This window comes from Asterias amurensis, chromosome 15, assembly GCF_032118995.1.
Source record: "Asterias amurensis chromosome 15, ASM3211899v1".
Taxonomy (NCBI): domain Eukaryota; kingdom Metazoa; phylum Echinodermata; class Asteroidea; order Forcipulatida; family Asteriidae; genus Asterias; species Asterias amurensis.
Genome location: NC_092662.1, coordinates 16,241,391 through 16,269,003, shown reverse-complemented (window position 1 = coordinate 16,269,003; position 27,613 = coordinate 16,241,391). Strand labels below are relative to the sequence as shown.

General features: G+C 39.0%; 1 protein-coding gene across 1 annotated transcript; it reads left to right on the top strand.

Moving 5' to 3' along the window:
• The first annotated feature begins 284 nt into the window (after positions 1 to 284).
• LOC139948065 (DNA (cytosine-5)-methyltransferase PliMCI-like) lies at positions 285 to 25,671 on the top strand. The gene is made up of 33 exons (XM_071946079.1): positions 285 to 478; positions 2,744 to 2,792; positions 2,959 to 3,020; positions 3,348 to 3,393; positions 3,524 to 3,954; positions 4,402 to 4,617; positions 5,266 to 5,320; positions 5,674 to 5,757; positions 6,739 to 6,848; positions 6,963 to 7,081; positions 7,499 to 7,591; positions 7,853 to 8,004; positions 8,753 to 8,830; positions 8,983 to 9,086; positions 9,485 to 9,653; positions 10,071 to 10,295; positions 11,051 to 11,259; positions 11,566 to 11,671; positions 12,078 to 12,302; positions 12,829 to 12,896; positions 13,229 to 13,352; positions 13,932 to 14,163; positions 14,514 to 14,632; positions 15,258 to 15,329; positions 15,777 to 15,903; positions 16,030 to 16,181; positions 16,687 to 16,818; positions 17,629 to 17,775; positions 17,944 to 18,261; positions 19,370 to 19,536; positions 21,582 to 21,822; positions 22,880 to 22,996; positions 23,484 to 25,671. The coding sequence occupies exons 1-33, from the start codon at positions 426 to 428 to the stop codon at positions 23,640 to 23,642; spliced, it is 4,761 nt and encodes a 1,586-aa protein (XP_071802180.1). The 5' UTR covers positions 285 to 425; the 3' UTR covers positions 23,643 to 25,671.
• The last annotated feature ends 1,942 nt before the right edge of the window (positions 25,672 to 27,613 follow it).

Genomic DNA, 27,613 nt, shown 5'->3' with positions numbered 1-27,613 from the left:
ATTCATATTCGGGTCGGTTCATTGGACGATACCAAATCACATTAAATTACAGGGGTGTATTATTCTTTCGAAAACTTGATTTATTAAAAACTCTTAAATAAAGTAAATTTGTTAATTTTTGGAACACCTTACAACGTTACCGGCTTTTGAGATACTTTTTAATTGTTATTTTTGTCTCGAATTACAAATAAATGTGTAATTATACTATTTGTTTTCTTTTTCAAATCTACCCCTACAAAAATGGAATATCCGTAGAATTTCCCGGGATTCTTCCGATCTTATGGCGCGAAAGTCCCTGTCGTGCACATATCATAACTCGTGTGTGTACAAACCAAGTCAACACACACATACCGTACGCTTTTGAATTGTTTGTTAATAAATTTATCGCTATTTTGACACTTAAGTTTACAGTTTTACTATAAAGAATGCCTTCGAGACTGGAAGGAGATGTTGTCATTCCACAAGACGTCGGAGGAAGGTGAATTAAGTTATATTCTGTTTATTTTTTACAATTTAATTATTAATCATCACATAGTTGTTGTTTGGCCCCGTGTCGTGCCCGTGTGTGAGTGCTGGCGTGCTCACCGTTCGCTCATCATCATCATACACTCCACGCTTTGTCGTATGAAGTGCATGGGGCTCTATTCACGGTGACAACAATGTATTGAGCACGAGGTTTTCTGTAAGAGTGTTTTGGTGGTGGTTGAGACATTCGTGGGAGGAGAGGGGTAAAAAATATAACCCCAAGTGAAGTCCTGCTGTACTTCATTTCAAAGTAAAAGTTCAAATTCAATGACTTCTATTTCTGCTGTTCTATCATTTGTGTGTTGTTTAAAATTAAAGAAAACTTTATTGTTTGTAATTTGTATTGTAACTCGGTACACTACCTAGAGCCCCATAAGTTAGGATGTAATCGCCAAGGAGCACCTTTAAGAATTATCACGAATAGCAAAATGTCAAGAGAGGGCCCTGTTAAACAGAACCCACTCAAAGGTATGGTCGTTGCATGGGCGAGTCATAGAAACTGCATAGAAACCGCCCCATATTCCTTCCCATGATGCATTGCGTTTCTGAATCACGATAAACCTTATGATGGTTGAGTGCCGAACCCGTAGCAGAGCCACAACACGCTAACTAACCTGTGCTGTGTGGTACATTGGATTTTTCATGAGCGCATTGCCAATGATTGACTGTTGTTTGGGAAAAATTTTAACAAATGGCGAAGAATACCACTTTGTATTTGTTTCCGAACAAACTTTGTGTTTTAAATTAATTCACCAAGACAATGAGATATAATTGGGATAACTTTCTGTATGGCGCCACCACTTTTTCACCCTTTTAAAAAAAAAGGATATCTCATTGAGGTAAATTTGATACTATATTATTTCATATCGAATGAAAAAGTGGTGGCGCCATATGGAAACTTTCCCTATAATTGTCTTGTGGGCTTGTGGACAATAGACCGATCCATTAAGCTCCGACCCATTGCGTATTGACCAATCTCAACGCAACGAAGGTCCGACACTAAGGTCCGACACTAAGGTCCGACATGCATGCGCGTATGCTTTGTGCGCCCGGCAGAGTTGTGCAGAAAGGTATTGGAGAGCCCCACGTGTTCTTGCTCACATGTGCATCATAGGCGGAGCCTACTGGATCGGTCTATTGCCTCCATTGCATTTGTAAAGTAAGTGTCGGGCCGTTTGTGTTGTTCAGGAAGTATTTCAGAAGGATTTGCAGCTGAACCATAGAGAAAGGACCATGGACTGAACACTGGACCTGAAAAAAATGTCTTTTCTGAATCAAAAAAACCTAAACCAAACCACACAAACCTTAATCAAAGCCACAGGAATTTGAGGGCGGTATGGCGTTCGTCACTGGACATTTCAGGACTGTAGTGTAAATGCAAATGAGGGGATTGTGTTGTTACTATAGCTGGGTTCACCAACCTGCTTGTGGTTTTTAATTTTTCCCCTTTTTTTTGTGGTTTTGTGGTTTTGTTTTGGGGAGGGGGGGGTAAAGAAGACGTGTAATGTTTGGCTGATTTAAAGGAACACGGTGCCTTGGATCGGACGAGTTGGTCTATAAAGAGCGTTTGTAACCGTTTTTTATAAAATGCATATGGTTGGAAAGATGTTTTAAAAGTAGAATACAATGATCCACACAAGTTTGCCTCGAAATTGCCTGGTTTTCCTTTTACTGTGCGAACTAACACAGTCTGCCATTTATGGGAGTCAAAAGTTTTACTCCCATAAATGGCCGACCGTGTTAGTCTACGAGGTAAAAGGAAAACCGTGCAATTTCGAGGCTTGTTTGTTTGGATCATTGTATTCTACTTTTACAACATCTTTCTACTCATATGCATTTTATAAAAAACGGTTACAAATGCTTTTCAAAGACCAACTCGACCGATCCAAGGCAACGTGTTCCTTTAAAGTTGTCCATACTAATTCCATTTGATATGCTTTTACTTTAGGTTTTTGCCGAGATTTGGTAAACTAAAAGGGTGTCCAAATTCACTGACAATACATTAAAATGACAGATAAAACAGGCTGTCCAAATTAAAAATGGGGCATCTAAAAGACACACAGACACCCCCTGGCTACACTACATGTCGGCCAGGGCTTTTGTGCGAGCAGAACCTGGGTTTCAGTTGCTACACGGAGGACTTCTGTGGAGTATAATCGACTCTACTGAATAAGTATGCTCAGAAGGTATTTTAAATGTTTTCTTTTTTTATTTCTAGACTGAAAGATCTGGAGCAAGACTTCAACGATGGGGACCTGACAGAAAAAGTGAGTACAAAATAAGTACAAAACACACGAGGGCGCTTTAACAACTGCCTGTCCAGAGCCATATATAGACCGATTGGCCACATCACTTTCATAACTATACATGTCGGTACGTGAAATATAATATAATTTAATTGTACACTTTTTGTTTTTGTTTTTTTCTGCCAAGGGCTACATCAAGAAGAAATGCAAGCTGCTGTTTGAGCATTTAACCGTTGAGACCCAGTCAAGGTAATATCAATCAATCAATCAATCAATATCAATATATTTATCGTCTATGTTAAAAACATAGAAACTTGACATCCGCTGGCCAAATCACAAACCACCAAATATTTAAATTTATTAAACATAAACTGTACATTTGTTCTTTCTAAGCAAGACTTATTTCATGGTTGCTGGCATGGCATTTTAACTTTGAGAGGGCAAGGCCAGCATCATTTTGCAAGGGGCACTTCCTTTGGAAAACTTGAATGGGGCACCAAGGCCAAATGTCATGTTCCTGTTAAATCATTTAGATTTTCTTTTTTATTGGAATTTATTTTCAAACTTTCATTCCAGTTTGAAAGAGTTGGAAGAAGATTTGAAGGATGAAAGCTTGACGGAGGTAAGTGCATTTCTTGTTGTACCCAACTTATAGTGTGTGATATTTTTCAGCTCGCTGAAATAATATCCAGAGTTGACAGTGCCGTTTAAATTGTGTTATCTTATTATTTTTTTCTTTTCTTTTCTAACAGAAAGGATATCTGTCCAAAGTTGGTACACTTCTTACCAGTGCCCTCAAGAAAAAAACCACAACTGCCGTGAATGGAAAAGCAACCACCCCATTGAGGAACGGCAAAGCCACAAATGGGAATGGACTCGAGCATAGCAACGGGAATGGCCAATCAGATGCTGATCGAGATGACGCCACCACAGCGGCCAGCCAATCAGAGGAGGATATGGAGACAGAGCAGCCCACAAGCAGCAAGAAGGGCAAGAGAGGCAAGAAGGCGACGACCAATGGGAAGAGGAAAGTCCTAGGGGGAGATGAAAAGGCCCCGGCGGCGGAGAGCGCCCCCGAAGATGAAAAGACAACTCCACAGTCCGATTCAGTCAATGGGAAGCGCAAGAGGTCACCGAAGGTCGATCCGAAACAGAAGAGCCTTCTGAGCATGTTTACAAAGTTGTAAGTAAAAAAAAAAAAATGAATACATTTGTAGAGAGTGTTCAATAGTGCATCATAAAATCTGTCTTTGAAATACAAATTTAGTAGATTGACATTGGGCCCAATTTCGCTAACCACAGAACTATCCCTTACCTGTGCCCTTAAAAGCATAGTACCTACGGCTTTACATCCGATCTGAAGGTCAAAGCAATAATGGTTAAGAGTCTTGCTTAAGGACACAAGTGTCGAGACCTGTGTGAAACCTCCACTCTGCTGATCAGAAACACCAGAGCTTGAGTGTGGTGCTCCTAACTGCTCAGCCATGACCCGAAAAATAGGTTTTATTTATATTTTCTTTCGTCTTGGGGGAGGGCTTCTTTAGTGAGTTCAAAGCACCAGTGTTGTACTGAAGAGTTCCATATTTTTGTATATGAAAATTGAGGAGCAATGTCCGTCTTTTTTCTTCAGACCTTCAAAGCGAAAGAGTGAAGAGATTTCTTCAGGGGGTAGCGGGGTAGATTCAGATGAGAAACCCAGCAGCAGTAATGGTGACAGCTCCCTGGAGGTCAAGCAAGAGAAAGAAGGTCAAGAAGAGAAAAGGATTAAGACCGAGGAAGATGAAGCAGAATTGATGAAGGAGGAAACTGACGGGTCGGAGGTCAAAGTTGAAGAGTCTGATGAGAAGTGAGTTAACATGTTTAATGGATTGGTTGATCGTTGTTTCTTTTTGCAAGACTTAGGCAGGCAGTTCAGGCTCTGTGGTGGCCCTTTTGTAAACATATGTCGGAGGTCAAATCATTGTTAGCTAACATTGACACTGATTTGGCCAAGGTACCAATGTTGTACTTTATCTTGGTTCGTAGAGAGCGTGACATTAGCAGCTGAAGCATCTCCAGCATTACCAGTTGTCTGAATATTCTGTGGCATGGTTGGCGTGTGCGTAAAGCGCTCGCCTCTCACCAAGGTGACCCCGGTTCGATTCCCGGCCGGGGCCATATGTGAGTAGAGGTGTGCATTGATTCTCTGCTGTGCCACGAGGGTTTTTTAGACTAATCAGTTTTCCTCCCTCGGGAAAAAAAATCGAACACTTTTCGATCTTGGCTGTGCACCCGTGGTCATAATGGGTTGATGTGGCTGGCAGCCAAAGGTGCCCTTGCATGCCTGCTTCTCGAACACGTTGTAGCCGCGTCCTTCGCAATTCAGCTCTTAGCTGCGAGTAAGGATGATTAGACCCCCAAATTATTTTAATATTCTCTGTAGGAGATTGTGTCCAAGTATAATCAATTATGATTTCAAATCGCTTATGCTATTTTCAATTTTTTTTTTTTTTAGGCCAAGCTTGCGCAAGAGGCCAGAGCCAACAGTCATTCCAAAATCACCAGCAAAGGTAAGACATTGTCACTGGGTCGGTTAACTTCAAAAATATAAAAAGATTTGAGGCTGTGAACAAAGAATTTTTAATCATTAGCGCGGTTCGGCGTGCAGGCGCTCAACCAACTGAACTTTCTAGCTCTAAGTTGGCAGTATCCCTTTCCACCAATTTTTGTTCAGTCCCTGCGGAAAAATATCTACTGGCTACTTGTGTGAGATTTCAAACTAAATACCCCTCATTCTAAAGCCAATGTATTTTGCACCAGACCAAGTTGTATAAAGATGGCAATCGCTAATTTCTTAATATTGAATTGTATGTACCTTTTGTAATGGAACATTTACTGAAGCATCTTGTTTTGATTCTTTCAGCAAGCGCCGCCTCGCTGCAAGGAATGCCACCAGATGCTGGACGACCCTGATCTTAAGATGTTCCCAGGAGATCCTGAAGACGCTGTGAGTTTCTCTTGCTGTAGACATAACATTGATCTTGAGCGGCTTTCTGTGTTTCAGATAGTCTTGTGCTTTTGGTACACGTTTGGTAATTACTCAAAACAAATATTAGCTTAAAAACTGACTTGGTAACGAGCATTGGAGAGTATAAAACATTGTGGGAAAAGACTCCCTCTGAAGTAATGTAGTTTTTGAGAAAGAGGTAGTTTCTCACAAAAATAAAAAAAGACTTCTAGCTAGAAGTCTTTTATATTCCTATCTGAAAGCACACAAATTCGTTCAACAAGGGTGTTTTTTCTTTCATCATTTTCTCGGAACTACGACGACCGATTGAGCCCAAATTTTCACAGGCTTATTATTTTATGCATATGATGGGATACACCAAGTGAGAATACTGGTCTTTGACAATTACCAAAGGTGTACCTTCCCTTTTATGTTCACTGTTCTGTTTCCTACAGTTGTAAGGATCCTCTGAAATGTTGGAAACCTTTGAGACTTGCACCAAAACCCAACATCGCCGCAGGACACAAATGATTTACAAAGCACATGAAGAGCAGTTCCAGTATTACAGTCTGCTTTCACAAATCCTTCACAGTTCCTTGACATTACAGAGTTATATAATGCTTCTATTCACTGCTGTTCCAAATTTGATGCTCTACACACAAATGGCTGACCGTGCAAGGGTCAAATAGACCGTATTGAATATGACGTCACGCGACTCAAATATCTGACCTACAAGATGGCGTCTGTGCGTGTGTGTGTGTGTGTGTGTGTGTGCATGTGCTGTAGAAATCAAACCGGGTGCTGCGTGCTTCGATGATGTACGCATTTTGACGCGCATACGGTTTGCCCTACAAGATGGCGACTTTTAGGGGTTATTCAATACGGTCTATAGGAACCGATTGTGGTTATTCTACCACTGAAAAATTGTACTATGTTGTTTTGATTGATGGTTTATTATTTTAACGATAATTCTTGTTTCAGAGGGATGAGTTTGTGACTCTAACTGATCCAAGTCTGTCGTTACTGAGCGGAGATGAGCAGGAGACCATGGGGTATGATGAAAGACTCCAGTTTAAAATCACTAACTTCTGGTAAGTATGGGTTGACGTTGCCAGGGAGACTTCTACTATTGAAATTCATATCCCACTTCTGATCAAACAACTTAGACATGCATTATTCCTGGCAACTGATTCTTTTGTTTGCAGTGTTTACGACAAGAACACGCATCTCTGCGCCTTCGACTCGGGCCTGATTGAGAAAAACAAGGAGTTGTTCTTCAGCGGTTTTGTCAAACCCATCTATGATGACAACTCTAGCACAGAAGGTTAGCATCGATTCTGTTATATCTTGGTTTGAGATGGAAGAGAGCTTGAGCTTCTAGTTTCTTTGTTTGGATTCAGAGGGCTCGGTGTAGAGTCATTCACTGCTCGGATTGGTTCTTCTGAGACGTTTTTGAAACTGCATTTTCCGCGCAGATAAGTTTTCTAAATTTGAGATTTTTTAAAATTGAAGTTTTTTCACTGACATATGGGCATTGTTAATGTAAACAAAAAGCAACAAACCTGTGTGCCAATTTGACAGCTGGTGCTGCATGAAGGAGTGGACATGGTGTTAGGAATGCTGAAGGCCTAGTTAGTGACCAGTGAACTTGGAAACAATGTTTAAAAGTGCTCAAGAAATGCAAATATTTTCATTATTATGTTGAATAAAAGATGCTAACTTTATTGTTTTGTATGACCAGGTGGAATTCCAACCAAAGCTATGGGACCCATTAATGAATGGTTTACAGCTGGGTTTGATGGAGGAGAGAAGGCATTGATTGGCTTTGGAACTGGTAAGCGTGTTTGCCAACATTTATTTTTTTCAATCACTTTGATTATACGTTGGAGGTGGGTTCGCACATTTGGGCGGTGGTGGACAAATCTCTTTTGAGGGAATGTTGGTGTGGTTTTGACCTTTCGAACAGTATATTGCTTGTCTTCAAGAAAAGGACATCGGTGTTTAATATTTGTTATCCCTGATGCAAATTTCCATCTATTAAATCTATTAAATAGTAACAATATTTGTGGAAATAATTGTTCTGTATGATTTGCAGCGTTTGCTGAGTATGTCCTGATGGCGCCATCTGAAGCCTACACTCCATTCTGGAAGGCAATGCAAGAGAAGATCTACATGAGTAAAATCTTGATTGAGTTTCTTCAGAATAACCCGGTGGCTGAGTACGAGGATCTTATCAACCAAATCCAGGTAACTCACAAAATAACTTCTTATTTTTAAATTTTTTTTAATTTTAATTTCATCGCATCAATCCATTTAGCCTTTTTGAGGTATGGCGGACTGTTTGGTTTGGGTTTATGCACACAAATTTACCCAAACCTTATAGTGTTGTAGTATTGCGTCCGCTGTAATATATCAACTCTAGAGGGCGCTATTTCCACAACCGTTGTAAGCTAGTCATGAGTTACTCTGAATAAACGTGTATCTGGAAGTTGTACTCTGAAGATATCCACTCATTTCATGGTGGCAGCTGTGGGATACAAACCCACACCATCAAAACGACTCATCCGCCATAACTCAAAAATGGCTTGTAGCATTGTATGTCAATCTTGAAAAACAGGGGATCTCGCACGAAAACGCTCTGTGCAAAAACAATGTATCTTGCCCCCATGTTTTGTGTGTACATCAGGGCCGTTTTTAGTAAGATAAAACAATTTAGGAGATACTTCGTTTTTGCACTGATGCAACAACTTTTTTATCGGGCGTGACAATCTTCTTACTTATTTCAAATTGTTTGGGAAAAATTGGAAACATTGTAATGTCTGAAAAGTCTATAATTAGAGCTTAGACCATGTGTACATGTAGGACAGGCCTTGTACTCATTCCTACTTGAAATCTCATGCCTTTCGTATCAACTGTTTATGAAACTTTAGCCATATCAAGATATGGCCAAAGACATTTAGCTGACAAGATAACATACCATTTTCTTTGATTTTAGACGACGGTGCCACCAGAGAATTGTAGCAGCTTCACTGAGGACTCTTTGCTTCGTCATGCACAGTTTGTTGTGGAACAGGTTGGTTAAAATCAATTATTTTTTGTGTGATTTTGACAGTGAACAAGAGTGAAAGGAAGCAATTGGATTGAAATGAGGTTTCAACGAGAACATGAAATCTATCACTCTCTCTTGAAAATGTCTTTGCCTTCTTCATCCCTTACCTCCCCCAGGTTGAGAGTTACGATGAAGGAGCAGATGAAGAGGAGACACTGCTCATCACAACACCCTGTATGAGAGATCTTATTAAGTTAGCTGGAGTCACCCTGGGAAAGAGGTAGGCATGAATTCAAACCATACTCGGTGATGTATTGCCCAACCTTGATCCTTTATTACTCCTACATCCCACTTCTTTTGCTTTCTGTCCCCGATTTTATAAAGCCTGTAAGCACAACAACTTGCGGAGCACGGAAAAAGTTTTGCTCAATAGAAACGGGTTACAGAAACGGCCATACTTAGTTTACATTGCTTAGCAAAAACAAAATTGTCAAGCTTTATTTTCTGCTTAACAGCTTTATGAAACCCAGGCCGCAAGGCATTTTTCAGGATTTTCCACATTTGTCAAATCTTATCTCTGCATTACTGTCCTCCAAGAACTATTTATTAAACCCCTGCTTTTCTTTTGTGTTCTCCATTTTTGTCGAGTGATTATATTTCTATTTTCCCTTCTTAAAGACGAGCTGTGCGTAAAGCAGCCAGGAAACCCAAGGCGGAAAAGAAAACCATGCAGTCCATGGCGACAGTCACTCCACTAGTCTCCAAAATCTTTGACATCTTCTTTCAGGGGCAGATTAAGAAGGAGCAGGGCAACATCATCCGTAAGAGACGATGCGGTATATGTGAGGTAAGGAGACGTCGAAGGATAAAGTCTGATAAAGTTTTCTTAAGGCTTCCTGACATCTGCTTTAGACTAGGGATGAGAAATATGTCAGTCTTTTATCTGATTTCAGCTTCAGGTTTCAGGTTTCAGGTTTCAGATTTATTTCCATACCATTTGTACATGTACAATGTAAGGGAAAACTAATTGCTGTTATCTTGTCCAAACGTAAACACAAGCTCTTTGATCTACTTTTCTTGTAACTCCAGGGGTTTTCAAAATGTATCCCAAAATTTTGATCCTAGTTTCATGGCAAAACCAATTACTGTTGTACTTGAAGTGGCCATTGGTTATCCACTGGCCAACGGTAGAAACAGTTATTGGTTACAGCTGCGATAATGCACTTCTGGATATGGGCTATTCAACTTTGGCTTTTCCTCACAGGTTTGCCAAGCGCCCGATTGTGGAAAATGCTCAGCCTGTCAGGACATGATCAAGTTCGGCGGGACAGGACGCAGTAAGCAGGCGTGTATCACCAGAAGATGCCCAAATATGGCGGTCAAGGAAGCAGACGATAACGACGATACCGAGAACGAGGAAGAGGAGAATCAGATCGATACCAGACGACGGGGTCACAAGACTGCTCTGGAGACCAAAAGGAAGAAGAGGGTAGGGCAGTCATCTTGAATTTATTTTCAAAGATTATGATTTTAAGATTTTTTTTTTCTTCTTCAAAATTTCAGAATTTGATTTCTTCATTTCATTGATTCTGGTTGTGAAGCCAAGGACGCTCAGAAACGCGAACTTAAACACTGTACTATCAAATACCCCAATAATAATAATAATAATAATAATAACCAGTTCTTATATAGCGCATTTCACAATAAACCGTATCAATGCGCTTTACATTAGTGCCCTTGTCATAGGGCCAATAACATCCCTTTAAGGCGCTCCGAAAGCTTTTTCATTCACGAATCAACCTCTACCCTCGCAGGTACCCATTTACACCCCTGTGTGAAGAGAAGCAATTATAGTAAAGTATCTTGCTCAAGGACACAAGTGTCACGACCGGGATTTGAACCCACACTCCGGTGAATCAGCACCAGAACTTGAATTCGATGCTCTTAACCACTCGGCCGCGACACTCTGACACGGCCGCGACACAATGGAGAGAAGACAAGGAAGGAAGATTTTTAAATATGGGAGGAAAACCCCAGAGAATTATTGTGATTTGATTTGTGACACTGGCACAATACAATAATTGAGTAGGATTTGAAACTTTGCATGGTGGAATTACAACTCAGAGAGGTTTGCAGTAGCACCATGTGAATATCTCTTTTGAGTAGTGTTGGTTCTGAAAAGAACTTGTGGTAACGACTCTGCGTTTCGATCATTGAGAGCTGTATTTTTAATTAATTTTTCAGACGCCAGTGGACTGGCTCGGTGATCCAATTAAAGTGGAGGGAACCAGGAGCTATTATTACTCTGCCCTCGTTGGTGAGGAGCAGGTGGACGCCGGTGACTACGTCCTCGTTCATCCAGATGACCCCGAACGACCTCTCTTCATTGCTCAGATCGTCTATATGTTCCAAGAGAAGGGAGATGATCTGATGTTTCATGCTCGTTGGTTCATGTGAGTTTGAATGTCGGGGGCACAATTTCATAAAGCTGCTAAGCAGAAAATGCTGCTCAGCAATTTCTTTTCTGAGTAAGAAATGAGTGGGTACACTGAAGAAAACAGGCCAGTATAAAACGTCGGTCTATGGCAAAAGGAATCATCATGCAGGCTTTTGGATGATTGCGGAGTAGGGCTTTTAGAACTAAAGATAAATGTAATGTAAACAGGCTTTGCGCTCACATCTCAGTTTTGTTTTTCAATAGCCTATCACATCCCTGTACTTGATTTTAATGAATTTCCTTTTTTATTTGTTTGGTGAAGGTATGGCTCTGAGACTGTACTGGGAGAAACCTCTGATCCTCTGGAGCTGTTCCAGGTGGATGAATGTCAGGACACGTACCTGGCTTCCGTCAGCTCAAAGTGCAAGGTGAGACTCGAGGCAAAGGAGGGTTAGCTTGTAGTAGCTTGATGAACTGGATTGCTCATTTGATCCTCAATAGACCTGTATATGACGTCCCAGCCCAAACAGTGCCCTCACTGAGGTCAAAGGAAAACCTATCATTACCTGAGAGCTGTGCTCTAGTTTCAGCAGAATTCTGCTCTTGCAATCACCTCTCCTCGCTTACAGGACAAGTATCGATCTTATGCGCTAGCTGTGTACGCGGAGCATGCCTAGTAACGTTTATTTAGTACAGGTACATGCATAAATTCCGTCTTACTTGTGAAACATAGTTGACGTAAGTGCGGATTCCCTGCTTCCTTAAACGCTGATTATTTGCTTTCGGTAAGCAGACCAACTTTCACACCTTCATTTGTGTCTTTCTTGAGAGCAGGTTATCTACAAGGAGGTGTCTCCAGATTGGTATTCCATCGGAGGAATCGAGAACCCAGAGGAGGACTCGGTCATTAAGCAGGATGACCATCGTACCTTCTTCTACCAGAAGTGGTATAACACCGAGCTGGCACGCTTTGAAGACGTTAAGACCCTGAGCAGACCCAAGGGGGTTCCCAAGCACAGCTTCTGTCCCTGTTGCCTCAAGGTAGAGCTGGCTCAGAAGGTAAGACTTATACATTGTGTGGTCATCCGCATGAGGGTGCTACACATGTACTACATGTATAGCAGGAGCTACTGGGTCTGGTAGCTTTTTGTTGTGGCAGAGCAACAAGCTAGTTACTCAAACGAGGAGTTATCATGGTATTCAAATCTGGTTGAGTTTTTATAGAGTGACTGTTTGTAATGGAAGCTAAGGTAGAAGAGTTGAAAACTGGAAAGTCAAAGTTTTATCTTTTAGCTCACTTGGACGGAAGGGCAGGCATGGATTTTGTTTTGATTTTTTTTTTCATTTTTATATATGCGAAGTGAGCAAAATTCATGATATTCTTTTGACTTCAATCTGACTTTTAGGCACTCAGAAAAATCATCTAAGTTGTAATTAAATAGCCTAAAAAATCTACCAAGGCCTACGCCAAATATACATGTTGGTCAGCCCTTGTCATAAAGTTTTTCCTAAGGGCCAAATATGTTTATATTTGTTGGTAACAATTGAAGATAATCATAAACAATTTGTTTCTTTCTTCTTGTAGCGAGACAGTCCCCAAGCTGGCGAGGAGCTCAAGAATCCTGAGGGAGACAGCAGCAAAGTTTACTACAGGTATTAAAATACTCACAGGTTCATATGCAGACTTTAGTGTCCCAGGTCGCTGTACTTTCTCAGAATTTTTCCTAATTTCAGGATGTTTAAAAAAAACTTAAATTATTTTTTAAAACTTTGAAGCTGTCACCAACTAAAGAAAGGTGTCAAGGCCACTTTATTTGTTTTTAAACTTCTTGGAAGTTTCTCAGGTGAGGATTCCAAAAATGTTTTTATAAACTTTAAATTTTATCCTTTGAGAAAGACTCTGCTAGGGTCAAAACGTCAGGCCATTAACTATTTTTTGCAAACTTTAAATTTGTCAATTTTTGTACTCGATTTCCGTTTTCCAGTTCTTGTTCTCTTCTTGGAGTTGACTACCGCGTCGGTGAAAGCGTTTTCTTGATGCCTGATGCTTTTGATTTCAACATCAAAGTCAAGGCAGCGGCTACCAAGAAATACTCCAAGAAAGAAGTGGTGAGTGTCGGTTAATTAATAGAGTTGCTTAAGGACACTGGACACTATTGGTAATTGTCAAAGGCTAGCCTTCACAGTTGGTGTATCTCAACATATGCATAAAATAGCCAACGTGTGAAAGTTTGAGCTCAATTGGTCTTCGAAGTTGCGAGATAACTATGAAAGAAAAAACACAAAGTTGTGTGCTTTCAGATGCTTGATTTTGAGACCTCAAGTTCTAAATCTGAGGTCTTGAAATCAAATTCGTGAAAAATTACTTCTTTCTCGAAAACTACGTCACTTCAGAGGGAGCCGTTTCTCACAATGTTTTATACTATCAACCTCTCCCCATTACTCGTTACCAAGTAAGGTTTTATGCTAATAATTATTTAGAGTAATTACCAATAGTGTCCACTGCCTTTAAGTAGACGATGTTAATACTAAATCTCTCTCTAGTCAATTGTTCTTTGTTCAAAACCAAATAAAGTATTAATCAAATTAATGATATGAAATCACAATCATACAGAGACCCCAGTTTTTTCCCCCTCATCATCAATTTCGTTTGGACGCTTTGAATGACATTTTTTATAAATACTTTAGGATGAAGAGCTGTATCCCGAGTATTACCGCAAAACGTCCGATTACATCAAAGGAAACAACAAAGCATGCCCTGAGCCCTTCCGCATCGGTCGTATTGTCAATATCTTCACCAAGAAAGGCTCCAACGAGGTCAAGCTAAGAATCCAGAAGTTCTACCGCCCGGAGAATACACACAAGGGGGCCTCAGCAGGGCACCAGTCAGATCTGAACCTGCTGTACTGGAGTACTGAAGGTAGGGTTTACCAGTTAAAATGTTTCTTTATGTCTCTTATTTCAAAATGACAGACAGATCTTACCCTATTTTAAAAATTTCTATTTTGACTGATTTATTTTTTTGCCAATTTCCTACCTTCCATCATGCATTATGCACCAAGGTAGTTAGTAGTTTACAAGCAGGACATATCTTTCAGAACTAAGAAATCTCCCAAGGTTTGAACAATCTACTCTGACGTAGTAGAATACAAAGTAAGACTAGTTCCCAAACGAACATAATCTACCCAGCAAATACACATAGCCTTATTGCAAACCAAATATACACCTTTTTCTACTAATGACATAAAATAATTAATTTGTAATCCACAGAGGCAACGATTGACCTAGCCAGCGTGAAGGGTAAACCAACGGTGGTTTGTGGCGATGACATACCGGGGTCAATCCAAGACTACATCACTGGAGGTCAATATCGCTTCTACTTCCTGGAGGTCAGTTTGTAAAAAAAAAATAATCTCAGGGTTGGATTTCATAAAGAGTTACGACTAGTCTGATGAGTTAGGACGAGTTGCTCGCCCAACTTAGGACTAGCCTTAAGTTATTAATATCTCCTAGGACTAGTTCTTAGTTAGTGAAATTTACCCCTGATCATATTACCAAAGAAATACTTGTTTTAGGGATTGGGGTATTTGTTATAGCCTCAACATGATTCTGACCTCGGTCGACCAGAGAGAGAGATAGCATATATGACACGTTACATTTGTTTACTTATTACATACATACATACATATCAGCATTTATATAAGGCGCCTTTTCCCAAGGTTACGAAGCGCCTTCAGAAGATGCAACAAAGAAGTCCAAACTCAAGATGTTCCAATGAAAAGTGAAATAAACCAGTCGGCTATTTCTGTATAAGTGAGTCTTTAGTAGTTTCTTGAATTGTTTATGTGAAGTTGCATGGTGAAGATGTGATGGTAATGAGTTCCATAGATTTGGAGCGCTAGCAGAAAAAGCATGTGAACCAGCTCTGGAGACGGTGCGATGTTCGGCCAAGAGGTTCTCTGAGGAAGAGCGTACTTGTTGTAATCAAAACTGTGATACTGTTTTTGTATTTAGGCATACAACAGTGACGCAAAGCAGTTTGAGGACCCACCCCTTGAAGCTCGTAATACAAGCAGCAGAGGAAAGGTAAGACAAAGTTATTTCAATATTATATCATGTTATAAACCACAAGGGAAACTAATTGAGTGAATTTTAAATAACCTTTTAAATAACCTGTCTTCTGACGATGACTAGAGCAAGCTAGTCGAAACGTTGAGACCAATTCAGAACTGACTCCGCGGCAGTACAGTTAATTATGATCCTATAAGCTAAAGTAGTAGTCCAAGTCTATTTTCTATACCATCCGTCCTGGTAATAGTTAAAAGCAGGACGGTTCTTTTCAGAACTGAGAAGTCTCCCGAACTCCCGACTATCTACTCCACGGCAGTTGAATAAAGCAAGACAGTTCTCTAAGAACAAACTCTAACTGGCAAGTAGATACACACACGGTGTTACCTCAAACCAAATATTCAATCTTTTATTTGCTGTTCTATCTCTTGATGATATGAAGTGAATTAATAAATTCTTCTGCAGGGCAAGGGTAAAGGAAAAAGTAAAGGCAAAGGGAAATCCTCAGAAGAAGCAAAGAAGGTGCCAGAGGAAGAAGAGACGTTCTTCTTCAAGAAGCTTCGATCTCTGGATGTCTTCGCTGGCTGTGGAGGTATGAGTTTCCCAAAAGCAGAATCAATGTTAAGTTGTATTACCACTAACCTTCACTTTTTGCTAGCTTTGAGAGATCCCTGCATCCAACACTTTTCTAAGATTGAGTTCTGTTTTATTCCTTCAGGATTATCAGAGGGCTTCCACCAGGCTGGTTTATGTGAGAGTAACTGGGCTATCGAGATTGACGAGCCTGCAGCTCAGGCATTTAGGCTGAATAACCCAGGCAGCACGGTGTTCACTGATGACTGTAATATACTACTGAGAATGGTCATGGAGGTGAGTATAGAGCGAGGCATGATGCTTTGGTCATGTAGGGGCAAGGCAGGTTTCCTTGGTAAAGGGCACCTCTAGGTGGGGCATTTGAACTTTCTATAGACAAATCCAGGGGCGCACCGGGTGCGCAAGTGTTGAGCACCGCACGCCATTTGCTGCGGTGTCTTCAATGCTTAGATTGTGCACAAAAAGACACCACAGTTGGTAATTTGTCAATAGAGGGCGCTATCAATTTTGTTTCGTCGGATTGGTCTATTGGAACATGTCGAAGGGCACTTAGGCAGTGACCAGGGGCACAGTGACAAATGCCTCTATTACCTCTGAGAAGAGGAATCGGGCTTCCACTTTCTAGAAGGAAATGTAAATATTTACTGGAATATTTCAAAAGGGCACCAAGGCAATGACATGAGACATGGAGGCAATGGCCTCTCGCCTCCATGAAGAATCAAATTTTTCTTAAATTGAATCTTCTTAAACTGAGACATTTTTCCTTGTTTTTTTTTTTCAGGGCGAGAAGACAAATGACCGAGGTCAGAGGTTACCACAGAAGAGTGAGGTTGAGGTATTGTGTGGTGGACCTCCATGCCAGGGATTCAGTGGAATGAATCGATTCAACTCCAGAGAGTACTCCAAATTTAAGGTTAGTTAGTTACGCAAATTAATAATGAATTTTTGGAAAGAATTGCAATGCTGTATAGACCATAGACTACTTTGCAGTGACAAAGATCTAAAGCCATTGGACACTTTCGGAACAGAAACAAAAAGAGTTCACAGATTTACAAATAACTTACAGGGTTTACAGAAGGTAATGGTAAAAGACTTCTCTTGATATAGTATTCCTTGGAATGCTTTACTTTTTGAGAAAATATTAAAACAATATCAATTCTCGATATAGAGAATTACGGATTTATTTTAAACACATGTCATGACACGGCGAAACGTGCGGAATTAAGGGTGGGTTTCCCGTTATTTTCTCTCGACTCCGATGACCGATTGAGCTCAAATTTTCACAGGTTTGTTATTTTAAGCATATGTTGAGATACACCAAGTGAGATGACTGGTCTTTGACACTTACCAATAGTGTCCAGTGTCTTTAATAGATGTTAAATTTGCACTGAGGATAAAGAAAATTAATTTGGATTTTTACCCGACACTGATGTGTGTTGGAACTGTATCTCAGTACTTTTCAGAGTACTGTGAAAAAATCAGAGTCATATTACTCCTGTGGGATTCGAACCCACAGCCGTTGCAATTCTAGAGCAAATGTCTTGGCAAACTAGACCACCGAGTTCGCCCGGTAGCTACAGTCAGCTTGTATCCTACGTCTTAGCAGCAAGGGTACCGCAACGATTTTAGGTGTTAAACTTGCATGAGGGATAATGATCTCGATCATTTGAATAATTTCTTGCAACCATTTTCACTTTTTTTCCCTCCTAAAATCTATCAACAGAATTCGCTTATTTCATCTTACCTGAGCTACTGCGACTACTACAGACCGAAGTTCTTCCTTCTGGAAAATGTCCGCAATTTTGTGTCTTACAAGAAGAATATGGTACTCAAGCTGGCTCTGAGATGTCTCGTTCGCATGGGCTATCAGGTAGGTAAAGTAACTAGGGGTAGGTTTAAACAAAACTGTGCAACAAGTTGTAAAATTTCATGGCTCTAAAAAATATTATCTCCAAAACATTAAACTTATAATTTATAATGTAATGGAAAAGACAAAGATAACAAATGAAATATATATATATGTATATATTTTTTTCAGTGTACTTTTGGTGTCCTTCAAGCCGGCCATTACGGTGTCCCACAGACTCGACGTCGAGCAATCATCCTTGCCGCCGCCCCTGGGGAGAAGCTTCCAATGTACCCCGAGCCGGACCACGTCTTTGCCCCCCGGGCCTGTCAGCTCAGTGTCATGGTAGACGATAAGAAGATTAATAGTAATATTTCATGGTTAGAGTCTGCACCTTATAGGACCATCACGGTACGGGCCGCCATGTCGGATCTGCCGGAGATTCACAATGGACATGATAAGCTGGAGATATCGTACGATGGGGAGCCGCAGTCTGCATTCCAGAGAAAGGTTTGTTTCTACTGAATTTTGTTCTTGAAACTTTTGAAAGTTTGTGCATGGATGAATGTTCAGGCCTTGACTTTGCTCTTGAACGGGCACAGCAATTTACCTCTAGTAAAGAACACTTATATGAGGGAAATGTAAATTAAAAGCAGGACACCATTGCAATTGTTGTTAGCATATGAATGTTTTTATGATTTTGCACCTCCTTATTTGATAAAGCTGTTAACATTGTACACACCTTCTAGAAATCTTCGTTCTAATAAGAAAAAGTTGTTATTCCACCAGTGATGACCAAATCATATGGTGAACGCAGCTTCGCTCACACTGCCTCAACCTTCTGGAACAATCTCCCGGAACATATAAAAAACATTGACTCCATTGTTAAGTTTAAGATTGCTTTAAAGACGCACTTATTTAACATTTAATTCATCCATTTTGTTTGTTACCCAGTACATCTTGTCTTTGTATTCTGTTGTGTTTTTCTCAAGAGCGTTTAGGGACATGTTTGATTTCTATGTGTTATGCGCTATATAAGAATGGTTAATTATTGCCTTGGGTGCTGTGGTTGTTTCGAGGCCTGGGTTTTATTCTGCAACAATGTTTTGTGTCATAACTATGTAGGGCTCGATTTCACAAAGCACCAAGATTCATCTGAAGATGAGTTGTCAATATTGCCTTAGTGATTTGTATTGTGACTTCACACTTTGTTTAGGAGTTAAGATTGTTTCGCCGTCAAGACCAATTCGGCCTATCATTATGGCAACCTTCTTACAGCTTTACAGGGCACCACAAGGGCTAATTCTGACCAGCCCCATTAAATTACGCCCAGATCCTCAAGCGAACAGTGCTAAATTATTGCACCTTTTATAAATTACCTCTGTAAAAAGTTACGAGAAAATAGAATTAGCTGATTGCAAACTGCTTACCAACCAAAAGAACCTACGATATAAATTCAACAAATTTATTAATGGCATTGTGGTTCGATCCTTGTCTTTCTCGAAGGCTATAAAGTTACCGTGGCAAAAAGTAATTAATGACTAGAGATTAATTGAAGATCGAGTTGCCCTTGAGGAGTGGGTGTTTAATCAGTTTTTGCCGATGTAATCTTGTGCAGATCCGTGGAAACCAATACCAGCCAATCCTCCGTGATCACATCTGTAAGGAGATGAGCCAGCTAGTAGCTACTCGTATGCGTCACATTCCGCTGGCCCCAGGCTCTGATTGGAGAGACTTACCAAACATCCAGAGTACACTGCCGGACGGCAACGTCTGCCGTAAACTGTGAGTGGAAACTTACCCTTTTATGTTGAATGTAGTTCTAAATATCTCCTTGACTGCTGACCAAAATCTTCCTGATTGTAAGACGCAAATGTTGGCAGCTCTGCTTCAAGTTGTTAATTGCCCATTTGGCCTGTGCTTTGTTGATTTATTAGGTGTTCGGGCCAACAGCCCGGAACACCTCTTATTTTTGTTCGTTTTTTAATTTTTTTTTATTGATACTTCTTCTTCTTCTTCTTCTTCTTCTTCTTCTGTACATCCCTTGTCCCCTAACAGAAACATCTTTCCAAAGATCGTATGAACTTGAAACTTCACACATAGTTAGATATTCATTAGGAGAAGAGAAATATGTAGTTACGTCATGATGACATCATCCATTCTTGAGTTATGAAAATTCAAAGTTTATTATTTCAAAAATTCACAACTCTTGATCTACACAATGGATTTTAACAATCAATACATCATCGGAAAGGTCATTAAAAACTCTGTAAACGCCTCACAGACATGACTCCATTTTGACCTTGTCTTCCGGTTCAAAATTGAGGTTGAAATATTCCACCATTGGTCGTGTGTAAAGATTGTACACGTACAACACGTGTTGAGTCACGCTTCAGTGCTCAGAGCACAATGCTTCGCGTATGATAGTCTTCGTTCAATGCGTTTTCAACATACAGTTCCCTTACGATTACTTAGTCTGTTCTGTACGGTCGTCAATGTTTCATAAGTTCATATTTCCTCAACCAAAAAAGCTATTTTGACAATCTATACATCATATTGAAAGACTTTACAAACTGCACAAAAATGGATATGTTGGTGACCTTCTCTGACCTTTTGATCTGTCTGAACCTGAAGTGACTGTAAAATGCTTTGAAAAGGCGTTATTCAATGGATTTAAGTTGAAATTAACATCTTTTGATGCTAAACAATTACATTATACAACTCTGGCAAAGGTCTGGTTTAAAGAAATAATACCAATTACGTCACCAAATGTAAGAGCACTCTCTCGGGGCAGATTAAAACATCTCAAAATATACTTCTACTATGTCTGTGATAGAGTTTTTGATAATTGTTTCAAAATTGTTATACATAATCTCCCTTATAATAGAAACTTATGTGGAGTCTTAGCTTGTCGACGTCGTCATTGCTTTAAAGGTGCACTTTCAAAGCTTAGTGTATGTCAAACCAAAAGTTCGACTGAGGTGAAACTATTGTTAGTCAAGGACATTGACTTTTTAAACTCAAAAAGGGAAATTGCAAGATTTGTTTTTTTTACACAAACCAAACACCTAGAGTTTGTTCATATGTGGAGTCTTAGCTTGATGACGTCATCATTGCTTTAAAGGTGCACTTTCAAAGCTTAGTGTATGTCAAACCAAAAGTTCGACTGAGGTGAAACTATTGTTAGTCAAGGACATTGACTTTTTAAACTCAAAAAGGGAAATTGCAAGATTTGTTTTTTTTACACAAACCGAACACCTAGAGTTTGTTCATATGTGGAGTCTTAGCTTGATGACGTCATCATTGCTTTAAAGGTGCACTTTCAAAGCTTAGTGTATGTCAAACCAAAAGTTCGACTGAGGTGAAACTATTGTAAGTCAAGGACATTGACTTTTTAAACTCAAAAAGACGTCATGATGGCGTCATCGAGTTTCGACATTTTTTGTTTCAACATTTTTTGTTTGTTACAAATCTTGAGACGAAGCCAGTTGCAATATTTGTTTTTTTACACAAACCGAACACCTAGAGTTTGTTCACAAACTCTCAATGTCTAGTTTTATTTTATATTTTCCTGGAAACCAGAGCTCTCAACTCTCCCAGATTTGGCAGAAATTTCCTTAAAAATAAACCAATTTTTAAAAACAGTTTCGAATTTCTCCTTTTATAATGAATGTAATCGTTGTAAAAAATCTCCTTGATTGCGAGATGCAAATATTGGCTAATATAAACGGCATCCCTGTCATGAGCACTTTGACTCGGCCGTAGATTAGGAACTCAAGTATTATTATTATTTGTAATTTTTATTAATATTGTTTCTTTAACTGCCACAGGCGTTACACGCACAAAGACATGAAGAACGGCTACGCAAACAACGGCGCCCTCCGAGGGGTGTGTGTTTGTTCGGAGGGTGAGAAATGCGACTCCATGTATCGTCAGTTCAACACGCTGATTCCCTGGTGCTTGCCACACACCGGTAATCGGCATAACCACTGGGCAGGGCTGTATGGACGACTGGAATGGGACGGCTTTTTTAGCACTACGGTTACGAACCCTGAGCCAATGGGAAAACAGGTGTGGATTTTTTGCATATTTTTTTAAAACTTCTCGAGGGGAAGCAGTTTCAACCTCTGCTTTTAACGCGTCCGTCAACAATCATCATTTGTTATCAACATGCAATCTGTTTGGTTGTCTAGAAACTATTTAAAGTCACCTGGAAATAGAATTTTTTTTGCTTTCAAACATAAGAGTATATGCTTACGAACAATAAAACAATTTTTTTAGTAATTGTTTGTCACGATTTATATGTTTAAAAGTATATAAAGTTGTTTGGGGGGCTGACTCTGCCTACCCCTTTTGTGACGTCATTCGATGCAGACTTTGCCTGCAATGCGTATAGTAAACACACGTGCAAAGTACATGTACGTCCAAGTCGTGAGTTGGTACGTTTCAAAAAGTGTTTTTCTGCATTCAGCAGCAATACACTTGGTCGGCATTGCCGGAAAAAAAAAATAATAATAATCTTTTTGAAACGTACAAACTCACGACTTGGTCCGTACATGTACTTTGCAATTGTGTTTACTCTACGCATTACAGGCAAAGTCTGCCTCGATTGACGTCACGAACTGCGCCGTCTCGGGTCGGGGTCTACTCTTAAATTTGAAAATAACATAAGAACTGATTTTTTAAAACCTTAGTTAACTGTTTATTCACATTCCACTCATCAAAACACATATATTAGTGACAAAAGCTTTATTTTGAAAAAATACCACTTCCAGGTAACTTTAACCCCTTTAATTATCTGTATATATCCTTTGTGTTGCAATGAGCCGGTATTAAAAAAAATGGAAAATTTAAAAAAAATGTTTAGAGCAGATTGTTTACACTGTTAAATTTATCGTTGTTGAAATGATATGGTAAAATGGCAATAATGGCATGTCAAGATGAAAGATAACGAAGAACAAATTGGAGTCCAAAGCACTTAGTATCAGTGTCTGAATACTGTAGTTACTGTACAGAGTTAAGTTTGCACTGTGTAGACATCTATGCCATGTGATGCCAAATTGCAAACTTTACCAGATTGTATTTTTAGCGTGCAAATATTCAAACTCTAAACTTTACATGTTGACAGGGTCGTGTGTTGCATCCAGAGCAGCACAGAGTGGTCAGCGTTCGAGAGTGTTCTCGCTCACAGGGTTTCCCAGACACGTATCGCTTCTTTGGAACCATCTTGGAGAAACACAGACAGGTATTGATGTTATTTGTATCTTAGATTATTAACTGGAAATCCATCGTCAGCGTTGTTGCCACAGTGGGCGGCGCCGGGCGAGCCCATCCCAGAACTCGAAATGATTTCACCCAGCACTCTGAGCAAAATACACTGTGCTGTCCAGCACAGATTTCCCCAAGAGAAAATCAAAATATTGTTCACTGTGAATTTATCTCAGACACAGCTGTTGATAGGGAGTGTCAAAAAGGCAATTCAAGTTATTGCATGGCCCCATAACACAAACAATTTAGAAACCTGGCATAATGCCTAAAGATTGCACTTCAGCATTGACGGCCCCATAATTGAAAACAAATAATTTTGTTGATCCGCTCGCTCTTTGTGGACTTGAAAAAAGTTGGGTTTAAGAGCTCAACACTAACATTTGTCCAGCTACAACCCTATCTCCTATATATTCATGGTTGTTGAGATGAAAAATCTTAACATTTGTTTTACTCTTGTGTGGAAGGTTGGAAATGCAGTCCCTCCACCGTTGGCAGCTGCTATCGGTCGTGAAATCAAGAAATGCGTCGTCGCTAAGGACAAGGAAGAGAGGAGCAACAGGAGGAAGGAAGAAATCCAGACTAAGGAAGAGGATGTGAAGACAGAAGAGGTCAAGATGGAATAAGGAGGAAGAGGTCAATTGGGTTCAGAGGTCATGTCGAGTTGCTGTTTAAAGGTCTAGGTATGGGTCAGGATGGGTCAGAGTTGAAAATAGTAGATGTTGATTATACATATACTAGTTGGTTAAAACTCTAGTTTATTGTTGATGTTTGTTTCTACCTCTATATTATTCCTCAAAGATTTTCCCAGGTTTTTATTTTCTACCTCAGTGTCTTGTGGTCAGTTTAAAGTTCAACTCTTACAGCGATTGAATACTACTAGAGTAAAAGAATCAAAGCTAGTTGAACATTCTGGAGCTGGTGGGAGGTAATGGCTTACTTAATAACTAGAATTTTAATTTTCTGAGAACTTAGCTTCAGATTTTAATTTGTTAAAGCCATTATACACTTTCGGTAAACAGTATTGTCCAAGTCCCACACTTCGTGTATCACAACTTATATAAAATAACAAACCTGTGAAAATTTAGGCTCAATTGGTCGTCGGAGTCGGGAGAAAATAACGGGAAAACCCATTCTTGTTTCCGCGCATTTTGCCGTGTCATGACTAGGAAATAAATCCGTAATTCTCGCTAACGAGAATATATATTGTTTTAGTGTTTTCTCAAAAAGTAAAGCATTTCATGGAACAATATTTCAAGAGAAGTCTTTCACCATTACCTTCTGTAAACCCTGTAAATTATTTGTAAATCTGTGAACTTTTTTTTTTCCCTGTACCGAAAGGGTATAATGGCTTTAAGTTTACTTACTAGTTGCCTCTAGCTGTGAATTATATTTTGCAGATATCAACATCTCTGGTGTGCAAAAAAAAAGTAGGTGCTTTTTGAAAATAGAATGACCACAAAAAGTTTCTTTGTTTTGTCTTTTTTAGAAGCCTATGATTTGGTTGGTATGCAGGCATGCAACATTTCAGATGATTTCTCACTTTATTTTCTCATTGAATATTAGAGTCAAAGGAAACTTGTAAACATTTATTTGTGCTTGACCACTTGTATCTAAACACAAATTAATGAAAACTTAGTTTAAAAAAATACATAAAACTGTATCTTCAAATAAATTGCAAGATCCAACCTTTACCTTTCCACCTATTGTGGCAAAATGTTATATTGTCCACTGGGAAAGATAGTGTTTTCGGAAGTAAGCAGTATGAGAAAACAATCTATTTAGAATGTAGTTTGCCCCTAATTTAGTTAAGTAGTTTTCTGTAAAATAAATGCCATCCATGTTTTGTATATAAATATGAAAAAAGTAATATTAATTCTTACTATGCAGATTAAAAAAAGTGAAATTTATGGAGAGCCTAATTATAAAAGACACAAAGCATCTGAGAATCTTACACTTTAAGTTAAAAAAAACTAATTCCAGATGACATTTAAGAAAAAATAGTCTCCAAAGAAATGGGCAGAGACTAATGAGCGAAAGAATGAAGAAAGGTTTTGACAATTAACATTGTATTCTTCAGAGATTTATAAGGATGTACGGACTGCACTGAAAAGCAGTAGGTTGTCATGGTGATTTCATAGTTTGTAGCTTCACCATTTAAATACTCATTTGAGTGCTAAATGTCTTGGAGTATTTTAACACGTCATCACTGAGCTTTAAATATAAAAATAAAATTGTAAAAGAGTTGTCTGCTTTTAGCCTTGCTAACGTAGTCTGTATTTGGAAAAATATTAACTAAAGTTTTATTAAAAATATATATAATCAATTGCAAATTTGTACATAATCTTTTTGTTGTATAACCAATAATGCTTTTAGCTGTAGTCTCTTCTAATAATTATATTGATCGTTGATCACATTATTTGTATGAGGTGTTGTCAAGATGATGTCATTTTGATTATGTTTGTTAATGTTTGTGTGTCACGACAATTTAATTGATTCATTCTATGTAAAATAAATTTCTTATTGGATAATAATTTGAGATTGTAGTATTGCGAAATGTACAAAGACGCGTTTTTCAGAGTGGTTCATGAACTAATTGTAATTATTCATATTTTGTGTTTTGCTAATAAAAGAGTAGTGTTTTGTATTTAAAAAGATACATCGATATTGGCAAGTTTTATTCAACAATTTTGACCCTTTGTGTATAACAATTTTTTTTAATGGAGTAATGGGAAATTTGGGCAAGTTAATTTTAAATAGGCGTTTAATGCCCCATAATTTGAAGATGAGAAGCGTTACTGTCAATAATGTTTCTCAGATTGTGTTTTCAAATTACTGATGATTCTTCCTGTGTGGGCATTAATTGCTTTCAGGATTTTTTGGCGATATCTCAAAAACTTGACTACCATTTAAAATGTTCACAGGTTTGGTTGTATACAATCTACATTTTAAATAAAATTTAGGATTAAAACAATACTCGAGCAGTTCCAAAAACCAATGTAGCCTGGATTTAAAGGCAGTGGACACTATTGGTAATTACTCAAAATAATTATTAGCATAAAACCTTACTTGGTAATGAGTAATGGGGAGAGGTTGATAGTATAAAACGTTGTGAGAAACGGCTCCCTCTGATGAGGTGGCGCAGTTTTCGAGAAAGAAGTAGTTTCCGTGAATTTGATTTCGAGACCTCAGATTTAGAATTTGAGGTCTCTAAATCACTTATCTGTGACATGGGGTGTTTTTTCTTTCATTAGTATCTCGCAACTTCGACGACCGATTGAGCTCAAATTTTCACAGGTTTGTTATTTTATGCATATGTTGAGATACACTAAGTGAAAAGACTATCTTTGACAATTACCAATACTGTCCACTGTCTTTAAGTATATAAGCCTTCCCCACCCTTCCTTTTAAAAGCAATTCCCTGTTCTCAGAATGACCAAAGTGTGCAGCGGCGTAACTAGACATTTTCATTTGGTGGGGCAAGTGGGGGCAAGCTTAAATTTGGGGGGGGGGGGCAAAGAAGTGCACGATTATTATTAAATATGTTAACTGATATATAGTTGATACACACCAATGCAGTTCTAAAACAGTCTACATAGTCAGCAGGTAACAAAAGATTGCGAAAACAACCAAATCTTAGAGAACTTGTCATTTTGTATAAGATAAAACCTTTCGACTGTATAAAAGGATTAAATTACCAACTGTGATCACCAAGTACCAATTTAGAGTTGCACACGGCATTCTCAAATAGGCTCTGTGGGTGTGTAAAATACCCAAAACATAATAATATTAGGCCAAGTAAAAATAGAAAAATAGGAATGTTTAGCGTCCCCGCCCGCTTCCTTTTTACAGGACACCTCCTTTTTTTTTTGCTTAAGTTTTTTTTATGCACATTTTGTTTTTGTTTTTGTTGAAAAAGGGTTATTTTAAATGATCTCAGCAAAACAGAACAAAATCTGAATGTCTTGTCTGAATGCCTTGACCAAACTGTTTCATTAATGTTTTGTGCCTTTCAGCAGCAGAAAAATTATATTTGACATTCATGGCGGCCATTTTGAAATAAAAAATAACAAGCCCCTCCTCCTTCCTTTTTTTGAGAAACCCAGACACTAAACATGTTTCTCTTTTTTTACTTGGCCTTATTGTAACAAGTGTAAGCCATCAACAAAACAACAAAATACAGGATTGAAATTGTGGGTGTTTAATAATCACATGTTAGTTATGAAACGGATATTTAAAATAGGCCTATCTCCTCTCAATTGCACCGCTTGCTTCAAAGGAGAAGAAATTAATGGTCTAAGCAACCTTTTTCGCTGGCCATTTTGCTGTAGTAAATTTCTCTGTAGTGCATCTGACCATCTGATCTGACTAAGTTGTGTTAACGGAGCTATTGGTCTGCGTTCAGACCACCACGTATTTAACAGAACTTTGTCACATCCTGCACTCTCTGTAACCGCAAAACCACAACAAACATTTACCGCCAATAAGATCGCGCGCGCGTTTCCATGCATTTTTCATGTTATAGTCCATATACTGATATGAATACAAGTTTTCCTTTACGGCAGCATTTTATGCAGCCTTAAACGATTTATATTCT

Bases quoted from the DNA above. Each gene is read 5' to 3' on its own strand.
- LOC139948065 (XM_071946079.1), top strand. From the start codon at position 426: ATGCCTTCGAGACTGGAAGGAGATGTTGTCATTCCACAAGACGTCGGA. The intron at 12,897-13,228 runs GTATTAAAATAC...TCCGTTTTCCAG, and splicing joins AGCAGCAAAGTTTACTACAG to TTCTTGTTCTCTTCTTGGAG. The intron at 15,904-16,029 runs GTATGAGTTTCC...TTATTCCTTCAG, and splicing joins TGTCTTCGCTGGCTGTGGAG to GATTATCAGAGGGCTTCCAC.